General features: G+C 44.6%; 4 protein-coding genes across 5 annotated transcripts; all 4 read right to left on the reverse strand.

Moving 5' to 3' along the window:
- Positions 1–706: 706 nt before the first annotated feature.
- On the reverse strand, positions 707–2009 carry LOC307234105 (sal-like protein 1). Its single transcript, XM_080005698.1, has one exon. It carries the CDS (start codon positions 1898–1900, stop codon positions 1193–1195), a length of 708 nt encoding a protein of 235 aa, XP_079861824.1. The 5' UTR covers positions 1901–2009; the 3' UTR covers positions 707–1192.
- A 946-nt stretch (positions 2010–2955) lies between these two features.
- On the reverse strand, positions 2956–5486 carry LOC307233360 (uncharacterized protein; the record flags this gene model as incomplete). The annotated part of the gene is made up of 2 exons (XM_080004688.1): positions 3124–5486; positions 2956–3059 (listed from the first exon to the last, which is right to left on the reverse strand). Exons 1-2 carry the CDS (start codon positions 5474–5476, stop codon positions 2956–2958), a joined length of 2457 nt encoding a protein of 818 aa, XP_079860814.1. The 5' UTR covers positions 5477–5486.
- A 3829-nt stretch (positions 5487–9315) lies between these two features.
- On the reverse strand, positions 9316–14838 carry LOC307234218 (uncharacterized protein). Its single transcript, XM_080005829.1, has 2 exons — positions 14708–14838; positions 9316–14090 (listed from the first exon to the last, which is right to left on the reverse strand). The coding sequence occupies exons 1-2, from the start codon at positions 14820–14822 to the stop codon at positions 10513–10515; spliced, it is 3693 nt and encodes a 1230-aa protein (XP_079861955.1). The 5' UTR covers positions 14823–14838; the 3' UTR covers positions 9316–10512.
- Positions 14839–16116: 1278 nt separating this feature from the next.
- LOC307234063 (uncharacterized protein) lies at positions 16117–20548 on the reverse strand. 2 transcript variants are annotated; one of them, XM_080005632.1, is made up of 4 exons: positions 20481–20548; positions 19285–20203; positions 18712–19137; positions 16117–17940 (listed from the first exon to the last, which is right to left on the reverse strand). In XM_080005632.1, the coding sequence occupies exons 2-4, from the start codon at positions 19535–19537 to the stop codon at positions 17066–17068; spliced, it is 1554 nt and encodes a 517-aa protein (XP_079861758.1). In that variant the 5' UTR covers positions 19538–20203; positions 20481–20548; the 3' UTR covers positions 16117–17065. The 2 variants fall into 2 exon arrangements, with proteins under 2 accessions (XP_079861758.1, XP_079861757.1); XM_080005631.1 differs by having other exon boundaries at positions 20352–20521.
- Positions 20549–21857: the final 1309 nt, after the last annotated feature.

Below are 21857 nucleotides of genomic sequence, written 5' to 3' on the forward strand. Positions count from 1 at the left end.
ATCTGTATATTTATCCATCCCATGCAATGTTTTGGCCAATACTCACAGCTGCTTAATGGAGGTACTTATCTGTAGTGTTAAAATCCTCTTCGGAAATGAACTTGACATGCAACAACAAAATAAATCACACAAAATGCTTAAATTTAATGTTCAGAGAAATTTCTTCTCAACAAGATAAAGGGGAAACAAGAGCACAGAACCTGGCAATTTGGGGAAAACTTAGTCCATGATTATAACGAGATTAGAACACCGCTTTTACAACATTAATTTATGTTTTCACTAAACCAATGGTACATCACTGACTAACAATTATCCTTAATCAACTTAAGCCCTACCTAATGAGCTAAGTTAGTTACATTTGAAAGTTAAGAACTAGTGTTACAGCTTGTTAATCAGTTTCTGAAATTAAATGGGTGCGATAAGGGTGAAATACTAATAGATGAATACAACGTTTTACAGATCAGCCTTATTATTGAAACAATGCAGAATACCCAAATATCTAAACCGAGTTATTGCAATTGTAGACATTGCATTTTTTCGCACTTTAGACAACAGAATCTTGTTTACCATACCGCAGACATTTAAAAGAAAATATGACAATATCGTAGCTGTGCACAATTTTAACAATATCCTTATTAAATACAGAAATCAGAATGTTTCCAAACTGCATATTACACTCTTTAGGGCATTTTGGAATACATGGAGATGCAAATATACATGCAAAATTGTGCACCTTGGATAGGTTTAAATATTGTTTGCAGAGTTATTTTATTGATCAAAATTAGCTCTGAGTCGCTCAAATGATCAAGTTTTACCAAAAGTAGTCATGCAAATCTTCACAGGGACAAATCAAAGTTTTATTTTAAACTATACATTTTGCACTTGTTTGTATGTCTAAAGATGTTGAGAAATTACTTAAAAAAATGTTCTTCACTTCAGTGTTAAACATATTCAAGTCCAGTGTAAAGAAAAGGCTGAGATATTAAAAAAGAACAAAGAAAATAATTCAGTGTCAAGCCTCAAACAGTATTAAAAAGGAAACAAATCAAATGCAAACGGTTTTGCTCAGGTTCAAATTATTTACACCTAGCAAGGGTCTGCTAAAGGTTATTTGTAGCTCAACACTGTGGGAACAGCCACGTGACACTTTCTTTAATCAATCTTCCTTTTTACTCTATTCCGTTTCATGAGTCTAAAATGTTCCACGGGCATGCTCAATGTAGTGCTGGTGCAACTCCATTTCTTGATGAAAAGAAGTTCCACATTCAAAACAAGTAAGGCCATCGGTGTCTCCTGAAGAAACAGCAGCGGGGGCGCCACCCTTCCCTTTGTAGTCACCCATACATTCCTGGTGATGATTGATGAGGTCCTGAATCTCGCTGAAGGTCCGGGGACAAATGGAGCAACAGTACGAGTCGTCGCTGCCGTGCTGAGCTTCGTGTTTCTGTAACGCAGTCGGTGAAAGAAAGGCTTTACCACAATGTTGGCATTTGTGGCTCGTCTGCGACCGGCTGGCTGAGTTCAAAGTCAAAGACACGGGGGAGTTCTCCTTCTTGTCGGCAGAGGGCGTCACCGCTTTCGGCGGGCTTAATGTCACAGCGGAGCCGAGTCGGTAACGGAGTTCGATTGGGAGGCGCCGGCGGACCTCGTCGTGCCACGCAAGGTGCTGATGGAGTTGCATCTCGGTCCAGTAGCCGTGACAGCAGAGCGCGCAACAGTAAGGCCGGCCCTTCGCCTGCGTCTTATGGGTCCCTAATTGTTCCTCTGTTGGAAAAGCTTTCCCACACTTATCACACTTGAAAAGACATTTAACCGTGGGGTCAGGCGGACGGCAGACGGGCGCGGGAAGCTCCGCCGCGGCTTCAGGAGGCTGGGCCACCTGCTTGGGCTCTGGGCACATCTTCTTGTGGTTGTAAAGGGCCCCGGTGGAGCTGTAACACTTTCCACAGTCAAGGCAAGGGATGGATTTCAAAGGCGGGAGGTTCGATCTGCTCCTGTTCCTTCTTTTGCCGACGGCGCGCTTTTTTTTTGCAGCCTTGGATTTGCTTATCAGCTTATGGCTGTTCTTAAAAGAAATGCCCTCCTTCTTGCGGCTCAAGGAAATAAAATCTTTGACTTTAGTTGCTGGAATGTTAATTTTGCCTTTTTTGCGCGTGGAATGGACCTGCCATTTATGTGCACGCAGGCCCCTGACGTTGGCAAAGCTCATGCTGCAAAGGGGACACTGGTGAAGCTTTGATTTTTGTTTTTTAGATGAAGTAGCACGATGAGTGACATTGGCTTGTACCGGGCTCTGGTTGGTCGATGAGATTTGGGATGGATCGTGCGTATCGGTGGACTTTGAAGTGTCGCTGTGCTTGCTTTCGTAGTGCGCCGCTAGAAGTGAGTCATCCGCAAATGACATGTTACATTCCCGGCATGAAAAGTTTGGATCCACCGTCGTCTTACTGCTCTGCAAACATACGTTTGATTCAAACTGTGGTTCAGTTTTGGTCTGACATGGAGGATAATATAACTGGTGGCGACGGAGAACGCACAGGTAGAAGAAATGCTTCCCACATTTTGTGCAATGGAAACGTCCTTCGTCCACCTTTTTCTTGGAAACACTGACGATTTCCTCGTCTTTTAGGGGAGAACTTGCAAATTTCTTGTCCGCGTGCAATCTTTTATGAGCGCCGAGCGCTGAATTGGAGGTGAATCGGCTTCCACATTCGGAACAGTAAAATGGCTTTTTACTTGGTTCGTCCTGTTTCTTGAGTGTTACAGACCGAGACAGCTTTGTTTTTGCACGCGACTTATGACCTTTGAGGTGAATTCTTTTGTGGAAATTCAGTGCTCCGATCACGGAAAAGCTTCTGTCACACTCTTTGCATTTGTATTTCAAATCAGAGGTATTTGTGTCATTTCCAAACTTAACCTCGATTGTTCCCGTATCCTTTTTTTCAGCATTCACCTTCATTCGCTTAGAGCGTCCTTTTTCTCTGATTTTCGTTTCTCCCTTCCCCCGATGTCCTGCATGATCCTGGACAGAGCCAGCAGCGGTGAAGGAAGTGCCGGGGCTGAAACATTTCAGGGGAGCTTTTCCTGGTGATTTTTCTGGTATTACACAGTCAAGTGCCTGACCGTCCCTTTTGATACACAGCTTTTGATGAGCACGTAAGGAGGACTTATTGTTAAAATAGGCAAGGCAGGTTGAGCACTGGAGCTCCTCGTTTCTGATGGTGGACTTTGGTGAAGACGGTGGGTATCCAGTCTCATACCCATGGCTTTTCATGTGGAACTGAAGCGCCTTTTCCCGGGAAAACAGCTTCCCGCAGTCGGGGCAGCTGTACGCGTTCTTTTTCACCTGCTCAACCTGATGCTGAAAAGACTTTGCAGGAGGTGGGAGTAACTGAGCGATGTGAGTGCTGTGGACAACCTGGTGTCTGAGGAGGCTGGAGAAAAGGCTGAAAGATCTGCTACACAGTTCGCATTTGTGATTTCCATTTTCGTGCTTCCGCATGTGCGATTTCATAATACCCTTGTGACGGAATTTCCTACCACAGACTGGACATGCAACCTTAACACTGGAGCGAGAATGTGCATTAACAGATTGCGAAGATGCCACAGGCTCCTTCTTCTGCCTTAAATCTATGCAGTGAGTCGGACTCTGCTTGTGATGGGAATAAGCTCCTAAAGACCAAAACCCTTTCCCGCATTGTTCACAATGATAAATCTTTGGACCTAGAAGTGTTTTCTTTGGATTGAACACTTTGCTGCTCACAGGCGTATCATCGTTTTCTTCTTGTTTAGCTTGGCAACTCTTCATATGATTATAGAGGCCACTTGCCCGAGAATAAGACATTGTACAATTTGGGCATGGGTATGGTTTCCTTTTAGGATGATGCAGCTGATGAGAGATCAAGGCTGACATGCGTGAAAAACACTTTTGACACTCATCACACTTTAAACTCTTGTTTAGTCCAGCAGCCTGGTCCAATATACTCTTGTCTGGTTTGGCGTCCTTATGCTTTAGTTTGTGATTGTAGTGTGTTACACGGCTACTGGTTTCATGGCCACAGATGTCACATGTGTAAGCATGATCAGCTGAAGGCTGACCTTGAGCCCAAGTTTTTTTCTTACGAAGTTCATGCCATGTTCTGTGAGCGCGCAACAATGAAGTGCTAGAAAACCAACGGGAACATTCTGGACAGTCAAACTTTTCCAATGGGGTTTTATCCTCAATTTCAATAATATCTGGTGTGCAGTGGTCGTCAGTCTGCTCAAAATCAATTTGTACGATTTTCAAATCTATCTCCGGTTTTAAAACCAGATTACTGGTAGAAACATCAACATCTACTTCCAGCTCCTCTTTTACTTCGTGATCTGATTCACACAGCAACTCCAGATCAGGATTCAAGCCCTGGCATGGGTCCTCTTCCTCTGATTCACTAGCACTGATCACCTCCACGTTGAAGTCCCCAGCTTCATAACCTTCCACATCGTCATCTGTGTCATTTACGTTGGCATCTCCTTCGGCCGGGGTGGCCTGAGGATGTTCTTGCAAATCAACTTTGTCTGATAATTGCTGGGTTTCCTCTTTCTTTCCCTCCTTGACATGATGTTGAGGTAGTGCAGAGGACGGCCTTTGGACCCCCTTCACTGTATCTTTGAAGACATCGGTATGATGAAGCTGATGGGACTGCAGTGCTGAAGCTCGTGAAAACCTCAGCCCACAATCCTTGCATTCAAAGGCCTTTTTCTGAAGCTGACATACTTGATGGAGGAATGACTTCGCCGGGGCCTCCTGACTATGTGCCAAACGCTGATGTTTGTAGTAGAAAGTGAGAGTCACAAAAACTTTTCCACACTCCTCACATGGAAATTTTTCTGCAGCCTCAGCTGAATAAGAATGCCAACGCTGGTGTTGGACTAGGGCAATACGGCCATTGAAAGATTTTTTACACTCGCTGCAGTGAAATAGATTGTTAAATAGATTCTTTGGTTTTCCTTTAAGCTGTTCTGGGGAGCACTGGCTGTTGCGGCTAAAGCGCTGGTGCGTTTTCAGCCGCGACAAAGCTGGGAAGGCTTTACCACAAGAACATTTAAAAAGTTTTTCAGGTGCCTCATTTGTCTGGTTTTCTCTGGGTTCCCTTTCCACAGGCGGCTCATCACTGTGAAATACATCTACTGCAGCCCGGCTCCGTGGCTTTATTAGTTTTCCCTCATGACAACGACGGTGGGCATCAAGAGCTGATGAGCGGGAATAACTACGACCACATGTCTCACACTGGAATGACTTCTTTTTCAGTTGTTCAAGCTCGTGGAAAACTGATTTAGAGGCTTGCCTGTGAGAGCGTTGGTGATTGAGAAGGTGTCCAGTAACACCAAAACATTTCCCACAGTCAGGACATTCGTAAACATGCTGCTTCATCGTCGGAGGATTACTCTGATTGCCAAACTCAGTTTGGAGAGCTTGATCATGATGTTTCAGCATGTGTGAGTGAAAGTCATTTGAGTCAACAAACGAGAGTGAACACTGATTGCATTGATATGTTTTTTGACCATCTCCTTCTGCATCGTGCAGGCCATCTGACAAGGAGTCAAAGCTTTCCCCGGATTTGTCTTGAGAATGCTGATGGAGGTGCTCCGAGTAGGCTGCTTCCTCTTTGAAAGCTTCGCCACAATCCAGACAGCAGAAAAGCCCGCCTAGAATAAGAAAGGGAAAATGTGAGGTCAGGCCACTCGTTTTGCCAAAGAAAAATAAATATTTATTAATTAAGTTACAGCGGAGTAGAACAATTTGTCAGCTATAAAGAGAATGAAGGGCTTTTATTTCCAAAGCATTGATTCAAATTGTATTCATAACATTTTAAATTGTGCAGTATGGCATTATATATTTTTTTCATGTACTGGGTGATAAGGCCAATATACAGTATATTGACAAGACGTCAAATTTCCCCCATGGGGGATCAATGAAGTACTATCGGTATGTGATTGCATTCGGTTTATCAATGCAAATTACACTCTAAAAAAATTACTTATTCATTTATTATTGAAGCTTCCGTTTCATTCTAGTCTGAACTTTTCCGAATTGCCATAGACTGCATGGTTATATTCATTCTACACCAATATTTTATGGGGCTTTAATTTTGAAATGAATCATGAGAATGTTCTGAAACTGCATAGGTTGTGTCCTGGGGAAGTATACTACCCCTCTTTGTTTAAGTTAGTTTGTGTCTCAATTAATTCAATACATAGGGTGATATTTATTCTATACCATAATTTGAGATGAGTGAATCAGATGAGTAGTACTGAGGTATCTGAGGTTAAATTTGTCTTTGGAAATAGGACTGACTTTCAACTGGAGCAGCTAAGAGCGACTGCAATGCCAATCCAAAAATTTAAATAAAAACAGTTCATATTTGAATCAATTTCTTGGATGGCAGGATATATTACATGGGATCGGGAGAACAAGGCGCTGAAAGATTAATTGCATTCAAAGTCTAAAACACATAAGGATGTAACACACTGGCTTGGCCTTATCACAAAGCTGGAAAAACAAGAAACAAATAAATAACCTAAGGTGAAGCTCAGATACGAAACAGTGCAACACCTATGTGCATATAGTCAATATGAATTGATTCAAGATGGCCTGCACGATGGATAAATGGACAGACAGACAACCAGACAGAAAGATGGACAGATAAGATAGATATAGTCTTTATTATCCCCATAGAGAAATCCTGGTGTAACAGCAGCTCGCATCAAGACAATAGCCAACAACAACAACAACAACAATAATTATTATTATTATTATTATTAATAATGTTATAACAATTATAAAGATAATAATAATAATTATAACGATGATAATAATAATAATAATAATAATAATAATAATAATAATAATAATAATAATTAATCCCAGAATAAAAATAGAACATTTGCAACATAAAATACACCTAAGAATTAACAATAACACTGGCAATAAGGCACTGGCAAAAATAAACGCTAATATCAACAACTAACATTTTGTCTAAAACAACTACAGCCTGCTTGTATAACGCAACACTTTGCTCATAATTGGTTCGTTTATGTTGGATACTTACCATCGGGTTTCCCGTCAGCCGAAGCGCCGCTGTCATTTTCCCATTTCCGCCCCGACTTGCAGCGTTTATTTCCCGGGTCCATCTCGCCGTACTGTCGCCCCCGTGGAACTCCACGGAGCTAACGCTTGCTAACGCGCCTTCTCTGGCCGCCGGGATGCGGCCATACATTTAGCTAATGCTGCAGATGATCAACTCCTCTGTTTTATTTTTTAACTTTTTAGTTTGTTTTTTTTGTTTGTTTGTTTTTTTAAATTAAACTAGAAATGACTCAGGGGCGGGGGCTTGATTGCTCCATACCGGGGCCGTTCAAGGTGCAAATATAGCGCCGCATCGACCGATGTAGCAGTGCGAGCCACACGGGTCGGCTGCCCGAAAACAAACAAGGGCCAGGCCGCACATGTCGCTAGCAGAGCCCGTCTCCTAGCAAGGCAGCGCTAGGCGGCGACGCATGCGCGGTGAGCTTTCGTTTTCCTTCGAACGCGACATAAAAAAAACAAAGGAAGCAGAGACGCGGGACAGCGAACCGAACGAATAAAGAATAAAGAATAAAGAATGAGAAAAATATATATAAACAGTCAAGGAAGACAAATCATAATCTATGTATGAGTTGTTATGTATGCAACGTGTATGATAAACAAAGGAGGGTAATACAAAAAAAAGGGGGTTTTGGTGACAAAACTTTTGTATCCAAAATGAAGAGAAGGGAGGTGAATTGAGCTTAAAAAATGAGGCAAAACATTTCTGCATGTGTAAATACAATTTAGCTGATATAATAATGGAATTTACTACAAATTCCAAATTGTTATTCGCAGTGTTTTGATTCCAAAATGTTGTCGTGACACAATTATAGGTATTTAAAAAAAAAAAAAAGAGGAATAAAGGTCCCCTCACTTTTCATACAAAAGCTGCAAGAAGTGTTTGGTACCTGTACGTTTGGGCAGAATTGAGTTTACAGGGTAATTACCTTGAAGTGGACTGGAACGCAATACATCCAAAGGAAGGAGGCGTCATTCAAAGACAATACATTTTCATTGAAACTTCTTTGTTTTCATTGAAATATTTCATTGAAAATGTCTTGGTTTTTAACACTTGAAACTTTTAAACGCCCAAACACGCGTTGTTTTTTTTTTTTTTTTTTTTTTGCATTTAAAAATCTCCAAATTCAAATACCTTCAAATGTTAATGCAGATTTGTGGATTATTATACACTATAATATTGTATATATATGTAGTTGTGAATTGTGACACGGAATTCCATAAAGAACGCTCCCACGGTGTTGTATGTTCACAAATGGCCTGTGCAGATGTGTCTCTCTCCAAGACATTTTTCATGTTATGTTTGAAAATGATTGTATGAACTCACAAGTTGTGTCAATGAAGATCATTATAAAAAAAATCTACAATCAAATCGGAAGAAAATATTTTCTCAAGTCAGCGTTCTGTTAAACATTAAATTATTTTAAATAAAATGACTACATTAAAGTCATTTAATGTAGTCATTTAAAATTGGCATTCAAAAATCATGCTGAACTATAATATTCAGGGGAAATAAGATTGCCTGGGGAATATACAGTATTTTTAAGTTTGTCTCTTTCAATCATGTAGTTATACAGAGAAAAAGTTGTATCAAGTCTCATCAATGCCTGTGATTTTAAATAAATCATCCATACAGCCAGTAACCTATGGAACAATCCAATTTATAATTTACAATCATCACTATGCATGACTATACTGTACGATATTCTCAGACTTGTTACCCTCGTTCAATTTGTTTGAGAAACACAGCTGATACTAAATTAATAACCTCAGACAAAACAGATTAAGCATAAGGGAAGGAATCTCCATCTGTATGTCCTTCAATTATCTCGACAACCGTTCATCCAATCTACTTCACACTTGGAGAGTATACCGCTGGGGACCCAAGGATGTCCAATTTGGCGCAAGCGAACAGGCCAACAAGCCAACAGCGAGCTGCTCAGGTCTGTGCGGCAGCAACGGGGCGGCGCTTCAGGAGCTCTGCGTCTGAGTCACTTCCGTCAGCAGTGCAGCCCCGTTCTGAACAGTGCAGCCCGTTCTGAACAGGCCTCTTTTGAACAGGCACTGCGCGAGTATATTCAAATACAGAACAAGTCAATACTATCATCAAATGCATTTTTATTGTTCATTTATGGACATCCTGGGAGGTTCCTCACTTTAAACAGTGGATAGAGGTAGTAGGGCACATTTACAATTTTAGAGACACTCAGGGACTTTCTTTTACAAATGGATGATGTGTTTTATGTAGAGTAATAAAATAATTCAAACTGTTACTAAGTGGGTCCATTAACATAGAACAGACATGAGTTGGCCTTCTGTGGGTCCAGTCAGAGAATAATCAGGCTTTTTTCCAACAAAAATAAACCTTTGCCAGTGTAAATACTTTTGACTCGACAGGCAAAAGTTCCAAATATAATCTAATGGAATAAATTTAAAGGCTGCTACATAAAGCATTTCCTTCACCAAACAAAGTGGCGCACTGACTTATACTAAGGAGGAGTGTTTAATTTGATTGCACGAAAGTTTCCCGATTGCTGTCACACAATTTAAATAAGGACAAAATGTACAGATAGGCAAGTTTATTTTAAACAAAGTCCATTTTGAACAAATTAAGCAATATTATGCAAACCACAGATCCGCTTGGCAGACGATCCCAATGTCTATTTATGAGATATCTCCTCCATCTTTAAATATGCCTTGGTTATTTGAACATATTTTACTTTTGACCTAAACTTTACAGAATACTCTTGTTTGGGTTTGTTCTGAGTATAGATAGTGGTAACTGGAAACTAGCCAGTAACCTTCCCTCCGCATGAACTGAAACTTGAAAAAGTTAACCCCCACATTCCCATCCTTGTAAATATTCTGTTTTAGCATCTTGGAGGCAATGCAAAATTGCAAGTGAGGTCACCTCGTTGCGTCTACGATCATAGATCAAACTAGGCCTAGAACACCAAGACAGTAGACATGCAGACCGTACTTATAAAAGGCACATATACTGTACATTATGTGACACAGCTAAAAATAGTACATAATATAAAAAGTACTTTTGTGTAAGCTAAATGATATTGCCAATTAATTAAATGCAATGCAACGTGACAGATGGTTTATTTTATTTAATATTTTAAATATTTTTTTATCGATTTAAAAGTGAAAATAAGATTCTTTCAAAATATAGCACATGCATATACATATACAGTATACCCACACAGTGTAATATGCAGTTCAAAGTTTGTAATGGCATGTACCAACTACAGATTGATAGATATTTTATCAACTGCGCACGACGTTTGCCACATCAAAATTGCTAACGGCATCAATGACATCCTATGTTTGAGATTCCAAAACTCCAGAATAAGAAAGAATACCAAACTCAATTACCAAAGTCAAATCTCTCCTTGAGAATGTTGAAGGTAATGCAACTGCAGATCTAATTCCCGAGGAAGAGAGTGTCCACATATCATACACTGAAGAAGCCGCTCTGGTGCAAAAGGCAAACGGCCTCCGAGTTTTTGAGATTCCAAGCGTGGGACAAGGTGAGGTAAGGACAGGGTCTGTGGCATGAGTGGTCTGTCACTCATGATGGCCTGGGGTGTAAAAAATATATTTTGGAACGGCGGTCTTGCAAGCGCGCCAACTGCTACAGAATGAAGGGGGCGGGCGCCGGGCAAGGCAAGAGGGAGTGGAGCAAGTGGAGATGAGAAAAATGGAGGCTGATTTATGATGATCTGAGTTCCAGATACTATTGGTTGATGCTGCAGCTCCTGCCCATTTCCTGGTTTGAGCTGACCAGTGAGCAAGGCTGGAGCGGCCAGGGGATTTGTTTGGAAACCCCAGATTGCTGTCCCTAGACCATGGGGAAAACGCTGAGGGTCAAATTGTAGCGACAGGGGGAGTTTTTGAGTGGATGCCTGGTTTAGTATATTGGCCCAGCATGGCTGCTGTATTTGCTGTGCCTGAAGCTCTGGATTGCCACATAATTTGTCAGAAGGGCTTAGGATCTTTGGAATCCCTGGGATAGACTGGAAGAGTGCATGAGATACTGGAGTTGAACTTGGCACGGTCTTGCTTTGATCTACTTGCGCTAAAGATGACACAACTGTTAAACTTGGGGACCGCTGTTTTTGCAGCTCGGATCCGTTCCATGCCTTTTCTGACTGGCTAACAGCGGGTGGCATTACTTTAAGTATATTTAACTCTCTCACTCGACTGTCATCTTTTTTATGAGCGGTGGATGGCTCATTTACAGACATTTGGGTTGACATCTGGGCACTTGGCCGTTTCGCCTGCTGAAGTTCCTGAACAAGCTTATTTGCCAGTATTTGTGAAATTGAGGCTACTGAAGTAGGCCTTACACTCCAAAGTGCCGCCCCATCCAAATAAGTTGGAGAAGCCGGAAATTTGTGCAATGGAGAGCTAGTGGAGGCCACCGCTGCTGAGGTGGGCGTGCCACTCAAAGTCTCAGGCTGGGATTGCCTGTTCTGCTTGATCTCACTGACCACTGATGGACTGGCCGTTTTTGGCATAATGGCAGGAAGGGAAGCAGAAATCCGATACGTGCTCTCTTTCATGTGTGATGGTTGTGAACTAGGGTCAGAATGAGAAGTCATTGGATTTATGACACCCTCTGGATGTTGCCCATGCCGTTGCTGTAAGCCTGGCTGTGGTGAGCTGTCAAACTGCGCACGCTCTTGGAATGAATTCGACTGCTGAGGCAACGGAACAGGCATTACCTCTCCTCCATCAACCTTCCACTGAACTGGAGGAGGGGGAACCCCAGACAGCCATGGTTCCTTTTGCTGTCTGGTCTGTAATTCGGCGTGGGCTGATAACATGGGAGATTGGGAGATTGGGATTGGAATGCTTTTGGGTTGCCATTCAGTGTCCCTTCGTGCTGGAACTTGATACAATGGCGGCAGCTGAGCGGCAACAATGCTTGCGCTTCCTACGGATCGAGACCAGCTTGGCGTCAACCTACTACCTCTCCTGCCTCTTCTACCTCTGCTCTTACCTGCTGGATATGAACTCAACTGGTTTAAACCTGGGCGCTTGCGAGCATGGATTTTCTGATGTACAAAAAGGCTGCTTATCCAGGAAAAGGATTTGTGGCACTCATCACACTTATGGGGTCTCTCGCCTGTATGTGTGTTCAAGTGATCACGGAGCAAATATGCCAATCCAAAACTCTTGTCACAGAGGGTACACTTATGGGGTTTCTGTCCCTTATGTGATATCATGTGATGCTTAAGCTGGGCCTCGTTGCTGTAACCTTTGCAGCAGCTACTACAACGGAACGGCTTCTGCTGATGGAGCTTTTGATGGGTTTTCATGTTCTGAAGGAAAGCAAAGTCTTTCCCGCATTCAGGACATTTGTATGGCTTCTCACCTGTGTGGATGATGAGATGCTGCTGCAGGTAACTGCCAAATCGAAAGCTTTTGCCACACACCTTGCACTGATATGGCCTGTCCTTGGAATGAATGCGCATATGTAACTCCAATACAGAGTGATGACGGAACACTTTGGTACACTGTGGACATTTGTATGCCTTAGCGTTACTTCCATCACTCTTCAAATTCCCTTGATCATTATAAGGACTAACTTGTTGTTTTATTGCTAAAGGTGCTGCCGCCATGTGTTCCAAATAGTGAGATGGAGACCTGTGGCCTCTTAACAAATGTCCATTGTAAGAGTGTCTATTGTAAAATGTACTTGGGCAGTGTGGGCAGGTAAGTCCCTTTTCCCAATTCTCAGTTTGATTATCTTCATTATTACTTTCTGTCATTGGTCTGTTTTCCAGTTTCTCATACTCCGCCTCGTGAATAAGCATGTGGGCTCTCAAGTTAGCAGGTGTGTAGGACGTCTCAGAGCAAAGGGGACAATTAAATAAAAATTTTGGTTCCACACTCTGGCTTGTGTTCTCCTTCCCCTGTTCATTAGCAGTGTCAGGTACCGCTACTAGGGCATCTTTGCTGGGTTCATCAGAAGGGAGGGGTGAGGTGTTGAGAAGTTTATGTTGACGTAGATGCGTCTTCATGTTCTGAGCGAAGGCAAATGTCTTTCCACATTCCGGGCAGCGGAACGGTTTCTGGCCCGTGTGCAGGTATTTGTGCTGACGCAGGAGGTTGCCATACCTGAATGTCTTCAAACAAATATGACAATGATGAGAACGCATCTTTTCTGTGTGCTTACGGCGGTGGTCTTCCATGACAGAATAATGTTTAAATACCATGCCACACTCAGGGCACTGATATGGTTTCAGGGCAGCATGACATCTCTGGTGGCATCGAAGAGCCACACTGTCAGAGAAAGTTTGATTGCACTCTTGGCATGTAACAACGCTCTCCAGGGAGTGACTCTGCATGTGCTTGATGACGGATACCTTAAACTGGAACTCTTGGCGGCACAGGGGACAACGATAAGGCTTGTCCGGAATGTTGTTACAGTTGTGGTCCCTCAGCTTTTCTGCTGTCGGGAAAAGATTCTCACACTGCAAACACTTGAAACCCCTCTCCTCTAACGTGTGTACCTCCTTCTTTGGAGTTAGCATTTGTTCCTCCTTGTGATCATTCCGGTGTTTAATGAGGTTGCTGCGGTGTTCGAAGGTGAGGCCGCACTCTTTGCAGGTGAGAGGGGTGAGGTCTTCCTCGTGCGCATGGAAGTGACGGTGGAGATTGAACGTCTCGCGCCGATTAAACCTCTTCCCGCACTCCTTGCACTGCAGACTTCTCTTTTTGGGCTTCACCAATGCGTCCGCTTCATCCCCTTTTGGGCAGTCGCCTTGATTACGTTCAACATCTTCTTCCACATGGTCGAGCCCATCAACCTCCTCCTCTAGTGGCTCCACCGCATCCTTCGCGGGGCTCTTCTCCTTGGCTTGGTGAGTCACCTTCCCCTCTGCCTCACACGGCGCTTTGACAGGTGTGCCCGGCTGCAGCACAGGTTCGCTAGACTTGTCTCTGTCATCTGAAACGCGTACAAGAATAGATGGACAGATACTTTGTTAAAAATCAAAAAAATTGCGGCGTCACCGCAAAAACAATAGGCAACTATAATGTAAGTAATAAAAAACAAAAATGTAAAAAAAAAAAAAATAAAGCAAATTTGCAATCAACCTAAAGCCTTACAAAAAAAAAAATGTAATTGTCAACATTCAATATACCTCCCAAATACAAAATCGTCAATACACGTAAAAAAGAACTATAAGCAATAAAACTTATATAAACAATTCACACAAAAGTAGTAAGTTGTGCAAGTTCAAATACATATAATAATACAACCTATGCATATACCGTGTAGTACTAGTGTTGTTGTAGTAGTAGTAGTAGTAGTAGAAGTGTAGTAGTATGGTAATATAAATAACTTTACTATCAATGAGCAGAACCCCACTTGTTTCAGACACTGCATTTCGGAACCCGGGAAACAACTGGGAGAGAACGGCCCAGTTTATTGCCGAGGGCTGTTTTTACATGACGCAAATTAACTTCAGCCCCACATACGGGCTGGTTAAAGCGGCGGCTAATGCTAGGGTTAGCATAGAGGCTAAAGCTAATTTCGCAAAAAGAGGGAATTTGGCGGCGTACCAGCGAGTCCGGTTCCCCCATCGTCGCCGCCGCCCTCTTCCTCCTCCCCGTCGGGTTTGGACGGGTGGACGTCCGGCCGCCCGTCGCGCGAAACCCCGTCGCCGTCGTTCTCCATTTTTCCGCCCGACGGCGAAGAGACCCGGACCGCGCGTCGCTGCGTTAGCTCGAGCCGGAGCTTCGCCAACGGCCCCGCGAGGTCAGGTGATGGTGGGTTCGACGGGTTTTTCCAGACTCGGCTCTAGACGGTTCGGTCAGAAAAAAAAAAATAAACAAAATAAACAAATAAAAGAAAAGGACGAGGAAAAAAAAATAAAAACAAAATAAAATAAAATAAAATAAACAAATAAAAGAAAAGGACGAGGAAAAAAAAAATAAAAACAAAATAAAATAAAATAAAATAAACAAATAAAAGAAAAGGACGAGGAAAAAAAAATAAAAAAAATAAACAAATAAAAGAAAAGGACGAGGAAAAAAAAAAAAAAAGGGAGTCGTTCGACTTTCCGACTCTTCGTTCAAATGGGTTCGACGGACGAGAAGGGTCGAACAGCTGCTCGGCTGTCGAGCGGCGAACGGAGCTCCCGCGGGAATGTCCTCGTTACGTGGAGCAGCCTTCTCGCCTCACTCCCTCACCCTATATGTATTATAAAGACCTGTGTAAGTGATTTATTTTTGGCGGGATATAAATCCGGCACATTCCATATGAAATACACCCAAATTGCTTTTTTTTTTACATTTTTTATTCTTTTTTTTTTCCATTAATTTAATCCTCGGTGTTTATCTTCACTCCAGACTCCCGAGCCGTTTCAAAGACTTCGTTCGCAACGCACGACTCGTCCGCGGTGCGCGGAGTCACGCCCCCCCCCCCCCCGCGTGGGGGTGTCGGAGGGGCGGGGCTTCTGACGCCTGGGAGGGAGGGAGGAAAGGAGGGAGGGAGGGAGAAAAGGAGGGAGGGAGGAAAGGAGGGAGGGAGGGAGGGAGGGAGGAAAGGAGGGAGGGAGGGAGGGAGGGAGGAAAAGAGGGAGGGAGGGAGGGAGGGAGGAAAGGAGGGAGGGAGGGAGGAAAGGAGGGAGGGAGGGAGAAAAGGAGGGAGGGAGGGAGGGAGGGAGGAAAGGAGGGAGGGAGGGAGGGAGGGAGAAAAGGAGGGAGGGAGGGAGGGAGAAAAGGAGGGAGGGAGGGAGGGAGGGCGTCCGTCGCGACCGATTTCCGCGCGAGAAAGACTCCCGTGTCTGAGCCGCTCGCGTGGATCGCGGCTTCCCGGGGGGGGGGGGGGGGGGGGGGGGGGGGGGGGGGGGGGGGGGGGGGGGGGGGGGGGGGGGGGGGGGGGGGGGGGGTGTGTTTGGAAATCGGACACTTTGCGCACCGTGGTTTGTTTGATGGATCATTGGTGATTTTATTAGTTTGGGGTTGAAATCCTCCCTGCCGGGCCCAGCTCCATCCACAACATGTTACACTTGGAAACCAGCAAATAAATAGTAACGATCAATAGGAATGATGGAATGCTGATCTTTTACTTCTATGTAGACATCCAACATACTGCATGCAATGCCTGGTGGCCCAACATACGGATGGTAAGTTTGAAAAGAAGACAAAGGCAAAAAAAACCCGAGGGTCATGGGGGTTGTTTTGATATGTACTCTCTCAAAAGTCACACGAGAGGCCCGGGCGTCCCGACGGGGGGGAGACGGTTATGAACGAAACACCGTTTCAGGGTTGGTCGTGTTTCAGCAGGAGCTCATGTTCGTCAAAACACACATGGGGACAGAACACAGGTTTGGCGTCGTCGTCCAACAAAGATTGAGGAATGTGTATATCAAACCGTTTAACAAAGCACAGGCGTAAACTGGAAATAACACGAGCCGTACGACCCGCATGCCTACGATACGCGGCGGCGGCCGCGGACTACAGGACAATGCGATGCGCGTCTATCTAGAGCATTTTAGAAGGTATTTCATTGCTTAGTGCATCATAACTCCCATAACCGCGCTGCCCAGCATGACAGCAAAATGCATTTCAAAACATCAGCACCTATGTTGAGTAATAAGCAAACACCAGCGCCTATGTTGAGTAATAAGCAAAAGAAAATCTGTGACACAGATCACCCCTTAGACGGGAGATTACAGCTGAGATTACATATCTCTGAGGGAGCAAAACTTTTTGTTAAGGCCATTAATTTTAAGTTGCCCATCTATCAACTTATCTGGGAAGAAAATCTCTGGAAATGGACTATCTGAATGGAGAGGGAGCAATTCATTATATATTTAATAAATACAAATACCATAAATTCAAGGTGACACTAAATATTAGACAGTACATAAATATGATTGATGTTCCCACCATTTTTAAGGGATTTTTCCTCCCTCAGCGTCGTCTTCTACGTCTATGCTCTACAATCCGTCCTCGCCGCGGCCTCTGCACGGCCCCATTTATGCCGATAAGTGGACCAGAATGTAAGGTGCTATGTGAATCCTGTGACAGCGGAGGGGCCGCCGCCGCCGCCGCCGCCGCCGCCGAGTGATCGTCCGTGTGCTGAGGCTGCTTCGTCGGCGGCTCGGGCTGTTTCACGACATGCAACCCCTGCTGATGCTGCTGTGCAGTTCGCTGCGACTGTTTTGATGGCTCCTTCGGAGGTGTCGGCTGCGGTTCCACCTGCCGCGTCTGCTGAGGTTGCTGCGGCGATATGTGCGGTTGGGATGTTTGTGACTGGTGTGGCTGTTGTATCTGCTGCTGCAGCTGCTGCTGCTGCTGCTGCTGCTGCGACTCCAGCACGCCCAGCAGCCTTTGCAGGAGCACGTTGTTCTGCTGCAAACTGGCCGCGAGCATCTCTTGGGAAGCTACAAGTGCTTTAATGTCACGTCTGAAACCGTCGCCAAACTCCTCCAGGCTCTTCTCCACCCGATCCCCGAGCTGGAGTGCGGCTTCTCCGAGCCCTCTCAGCTCATCCTCGAGCCACAGGCTGCGCGGCGGCGCCTCGAGGGGACCCTGCGGCGCTCCGAGCGACGGCTGAGGACTGGGCTGAGGGCTGCCGTTGAGGAAAGGCGCGCTATATAGTGGGGACGGAGGCAGCCATCGTTCCGACGGCGGGGGTCCGATTCCCAGACTCAGTCCCAACCCCAGTTTGTCTTCCATGCTCTGCTCTGTGCCTTCACAGTCCGGTTCGCCCACCTCCCTCTCCCCCTCAGGATTGTCCTCTTCCTTTTCCAAACAGTCTCGCTCTGGCCCTTCCCCTGTTGCAACTGAAAGAAAATAATAAATACCATAAAGAATAGAAATCTTTATTAAACCATTTGGACAACATTTGACCTATAAATCATAAGAGGCATGACGGTACACAGACCTTACTGTTCAGTACATACCTCAGTTCTGTGGGTCGCAGTTCAGTATGTTTTTGTCGTGGCAGAAAGAGAGAGACGCAAATAACAGTTTTTCTATTTCTTTTGGAAAACTGGAAACAGCGGCTCATAGGCCTTGTTGGGATGTTTCCAGTGACAAACCTGATTACAATGTCCGAAACCACCCTTTTCCCACTGTTACTGCAGTTCACTGGGAAAGCATCATATTCCCAAAGGAGACTTGAATCATGGGCGGAGGCGTCTCCGAATTCATTTTCTTTTATGATACCAATTCCACTCTTCCTAAGGAGTCATTAAAGTAGTTGAATACTGCAACTTTGCACTGTTTATCAACAGTCGTGGGACAGGAACTAATGACTAAGCACCCAACTTTCTTTGCTAAAAACACTAGCGCTTGAAAACACTGGCACTAGACGTCAACATAAACAGAAAATATCCCCAAAAATTCTGACACGCTGCCACAACGGGCGGAGCTCATGTCGGAATTTTGGTTCCTCACGTGAGCCAAAGCACACTCCAACTGTTTCCATAGCAACGCTGTAAGCGTTTGCTTTGTGGGCTTAGTGAATTGACAGTCCTGTACTGAACAGTTTGGTCAAAATACCTGAATCTTTACACCCATTATAAAGCACAAGGTTGAAATCCAGTTTTTACCTGGTTCAGAGTCAGTGAAGCAAGGAAAACTGGGTTTTGGTCTGATGTTTGGTTTTCGTCTCGCTGGCTGAAGCCGGGGGCTCGACTGAGACGCTCGTCCAAACATGGAGTCCGCAAGACTGGACGGCAGGTAACAGCTGCGGTGGCGGGCATCCGCCAGCCTGCCCCCATTACGTCTCTTTAGGTCGTCCCATCGCTTCTTAACCTCTCGAAGAGTGCGCGGGACCCTTGACACGGCGTTGACTCGGTCGAGGATCCCCGCCCAGATACGCTCTCGTTCCCGCCGGCGGAGCCTCCCTGCTGGGCCAAAGAGCTCGCCCTCGCACCGCGTTACTTCCGACACCAGCACCTCCAGCTCGGCTCCGCTGAAACGACTCTTCCTTTTACCCGCCCCGCCCGCCGCCAACGCTGCGGACATAGCTCTGTCTGCGGAGAACAAGTTGAAGAGGGGAGTTGGAAGACATACGAAACACCTGTTACTTTGACGCGTTTTAAGCGAGAAGCACTTCCGAGGCGGACAAGGGAATGAGAAATTCTGCGAACCAAAAAAAGGACAAAATGACTCCGGCTTACGCTGTTCAATCGACATGAGGGCATCCGAGGATAGGCCAGGCGCCATTATGTTCGGATGCACGACCACGACATTGAAAGGGAGTCCCCCGGGTAGCCCCCCGTTTTGGTCACAGCTGCCGTCAGAGTCGTCGTCCTCCCTGGCGAAGCCATCTTCAGAGACTCCTCCGAAAGGTCCCTCTGGAGACTCCACTTTAATGTGCATGGGAGGTGATTGCTCATACAGCAGCCCCCCCTCCTCGTAGTACTCAGTCATGAGTCAAGAGAGACGCGCGGAGGAGCGGACGGGCAGAGCACGCCTTGACTTTTGCTCCATCAATAAAAAGTTAAACGTGCAAAATAAATAAATACTCTAAATACATCACTTTAAATGAGTACGAACCAAGTTCATATTCCTTTTGGTATACAGGCGACAGGCGAGGGGCAGCGCGTGGGAAAATAATAATAAAAAGAGGATCTAGGATTGTAACATAAGGAGTCAAAACGAAATGAGTTAGTTAAAATGTCAAAAATGTTTTGACAGAATGTGAATTGTTGATACAGAGGTATATTTCTTTAATATATAGCCAATTTGAGTGTGTGTGTTTTTTTGAATAGTTGCCCTTTTTTCTATTTTTATTTACAGTATCATTGCCTATTGTTTTCATGTGAGCTGCTGTAACACCGCAATTTTCCTCCGGAGAAGAATGGCATTAATCTATATCTACAACATAAACATGAACATGGACCATGCAGCGAGGAACGTCAAGGTGAACAGATGACTGTCGCCCTTTAAATCGCTTGACTTTCACATGTCGGTGATTTTAAAATATCTCGGGTTTTTTTTTTTCCACCGACACCCAGGTTCACTGACTTTAAAACGCGCTCATGGAGACGCTACGTCTGTCGTCTTACAAGAAGTTGCAGCGTCCATGGAGTAGACCTGCAAAGGAAGAACACATTAACAACATTTATTTTGGTCAAAAACAAACCATCTGGCGTCCCAGGTTATTTCACCGCCGGCGGTAAATTGCCGCATCGATGCGCATTTCGTCTGCACTACATCCGCAATGGTTGCGCATTCCGCATACATTAGGTGCTGATCTTGCATTGCTGCTAACGCTAGCCCCCGCCGCGAGCGTTAGCAGCCGGGGGGGGCCGTGCCGTCGGAGACGCGGTGCAGCCGGTGACACGTTCCGTGGGAAGGTTTATCTCCTCACCTCACGGGAGCTCCACATGGAAGACCCAGCAAAACAACAACATTTCGGCAGCTGCTCGCCCCTCCGCCGATACGCGAGCTGGAGACGGTCGCTCTCCGATGACGTCACGGAGGGGCACGTTCAAGAGGCACGCAGACGTTTGGAAACGTTTGACAATGAGCAGCGTGTTCATGGCGTCCCGAAAGGAGATAAATCCTCTCACCCCGAGGCTTTTAAAAATAAAAAAACATTTTCTTTCTTTCTTTCTTTCTTTCTTTCTTTCTTTCTTTCTTTCTTTCTTTCTTTCTTTCTCTGATTTGATGTGACCTAGAAATAGTACAACTTCATAGACATTAATACAGTAATTCATCCAAAATGATTTGGTTTGCGATATGTTCACTCTGTGAAAATTACATTTTATTCTATTATATATTCTATTATATTTCATCCCATGTGACATTTATTCATAAACGTGTTTCATGTTTCATAACATTTTGCTGGAGAGTTTTCTTGCTGGGTTATTTACAAGCAATGTTACTGATAAAATCTGCATTTCATTTCACAACCCATAGATCATGTACAAATCATATTGAATTAATACAATATAATATTGTATATAATATAATTCTTCTGGTATTTTAACAGCAGCTCCCATCCAATTGAAAAGTTACTTGTGCGTGCGTGTGCATGTGTGTGGGTGTGTCACTGACGCACATCTCGTCAGTGGACGAGGGTTGGTCAGTGGAGGAGCTGCGTCTACTGACCTGCTCCTCCATGTCCCCCGTGTTTGACCTATTGTACATTATATATATTACGTTTATACGACACAATTCCTATTGAAATGGTGTGTGTGTGTGTGTGTGTGCACAATTCCTATTGAAATGGTGTGTGTGTGTGTGTGTGTGTGTGTGTGTGTGTGTGTGTGTGTGTGTGTGTGTGTGTGTGTGTGTGTGTGTGTGTGTGTGTGTGTGTGTGTGTGTGTGTGTGTGTGTGTGTGTGTGTGTGTGTGTGTGTGTGTGTGTGTGCCTTCTTCAAGTGACGGCAGCCCCTCCAAACGCTCAGCTTTGAAACATCACAAGACATCACATGTCTTGCATGATGACAACGAGGCCCAAATGGGGAATTCCCTTCATAGGTTTACATGTGTTTCCATGACGACCGGATTGGTCAGCTGTACTCTATTTTGCCCTAGGAGCCCTTTTTTGCGTAAGATTTAGACCCAAAAGTGGAATATATCATATACAGTATATCACTGGCCCAATCTTTCCAGAAAGTTACAACACACCTGTCGGGTCCGAATCAATCTTTTCAATATATTTTGCGTGTATGTAGTACAGCGGATAAGCTCTCATATTATTACAACTGTGCATCTAATGAGAAAAGCATGACATTTCTAGC

This window comes from Zeus faber (genome assembly GCF_960531495.2).
Source record: "Zeus faber genome assembly, chromosome: 8".
Lineage (NCBI taxonomy): Eukaryota > Metazoa > Chordata > Actinopteri > Zeiformes > Zeidae > Zeus > Zeus faber.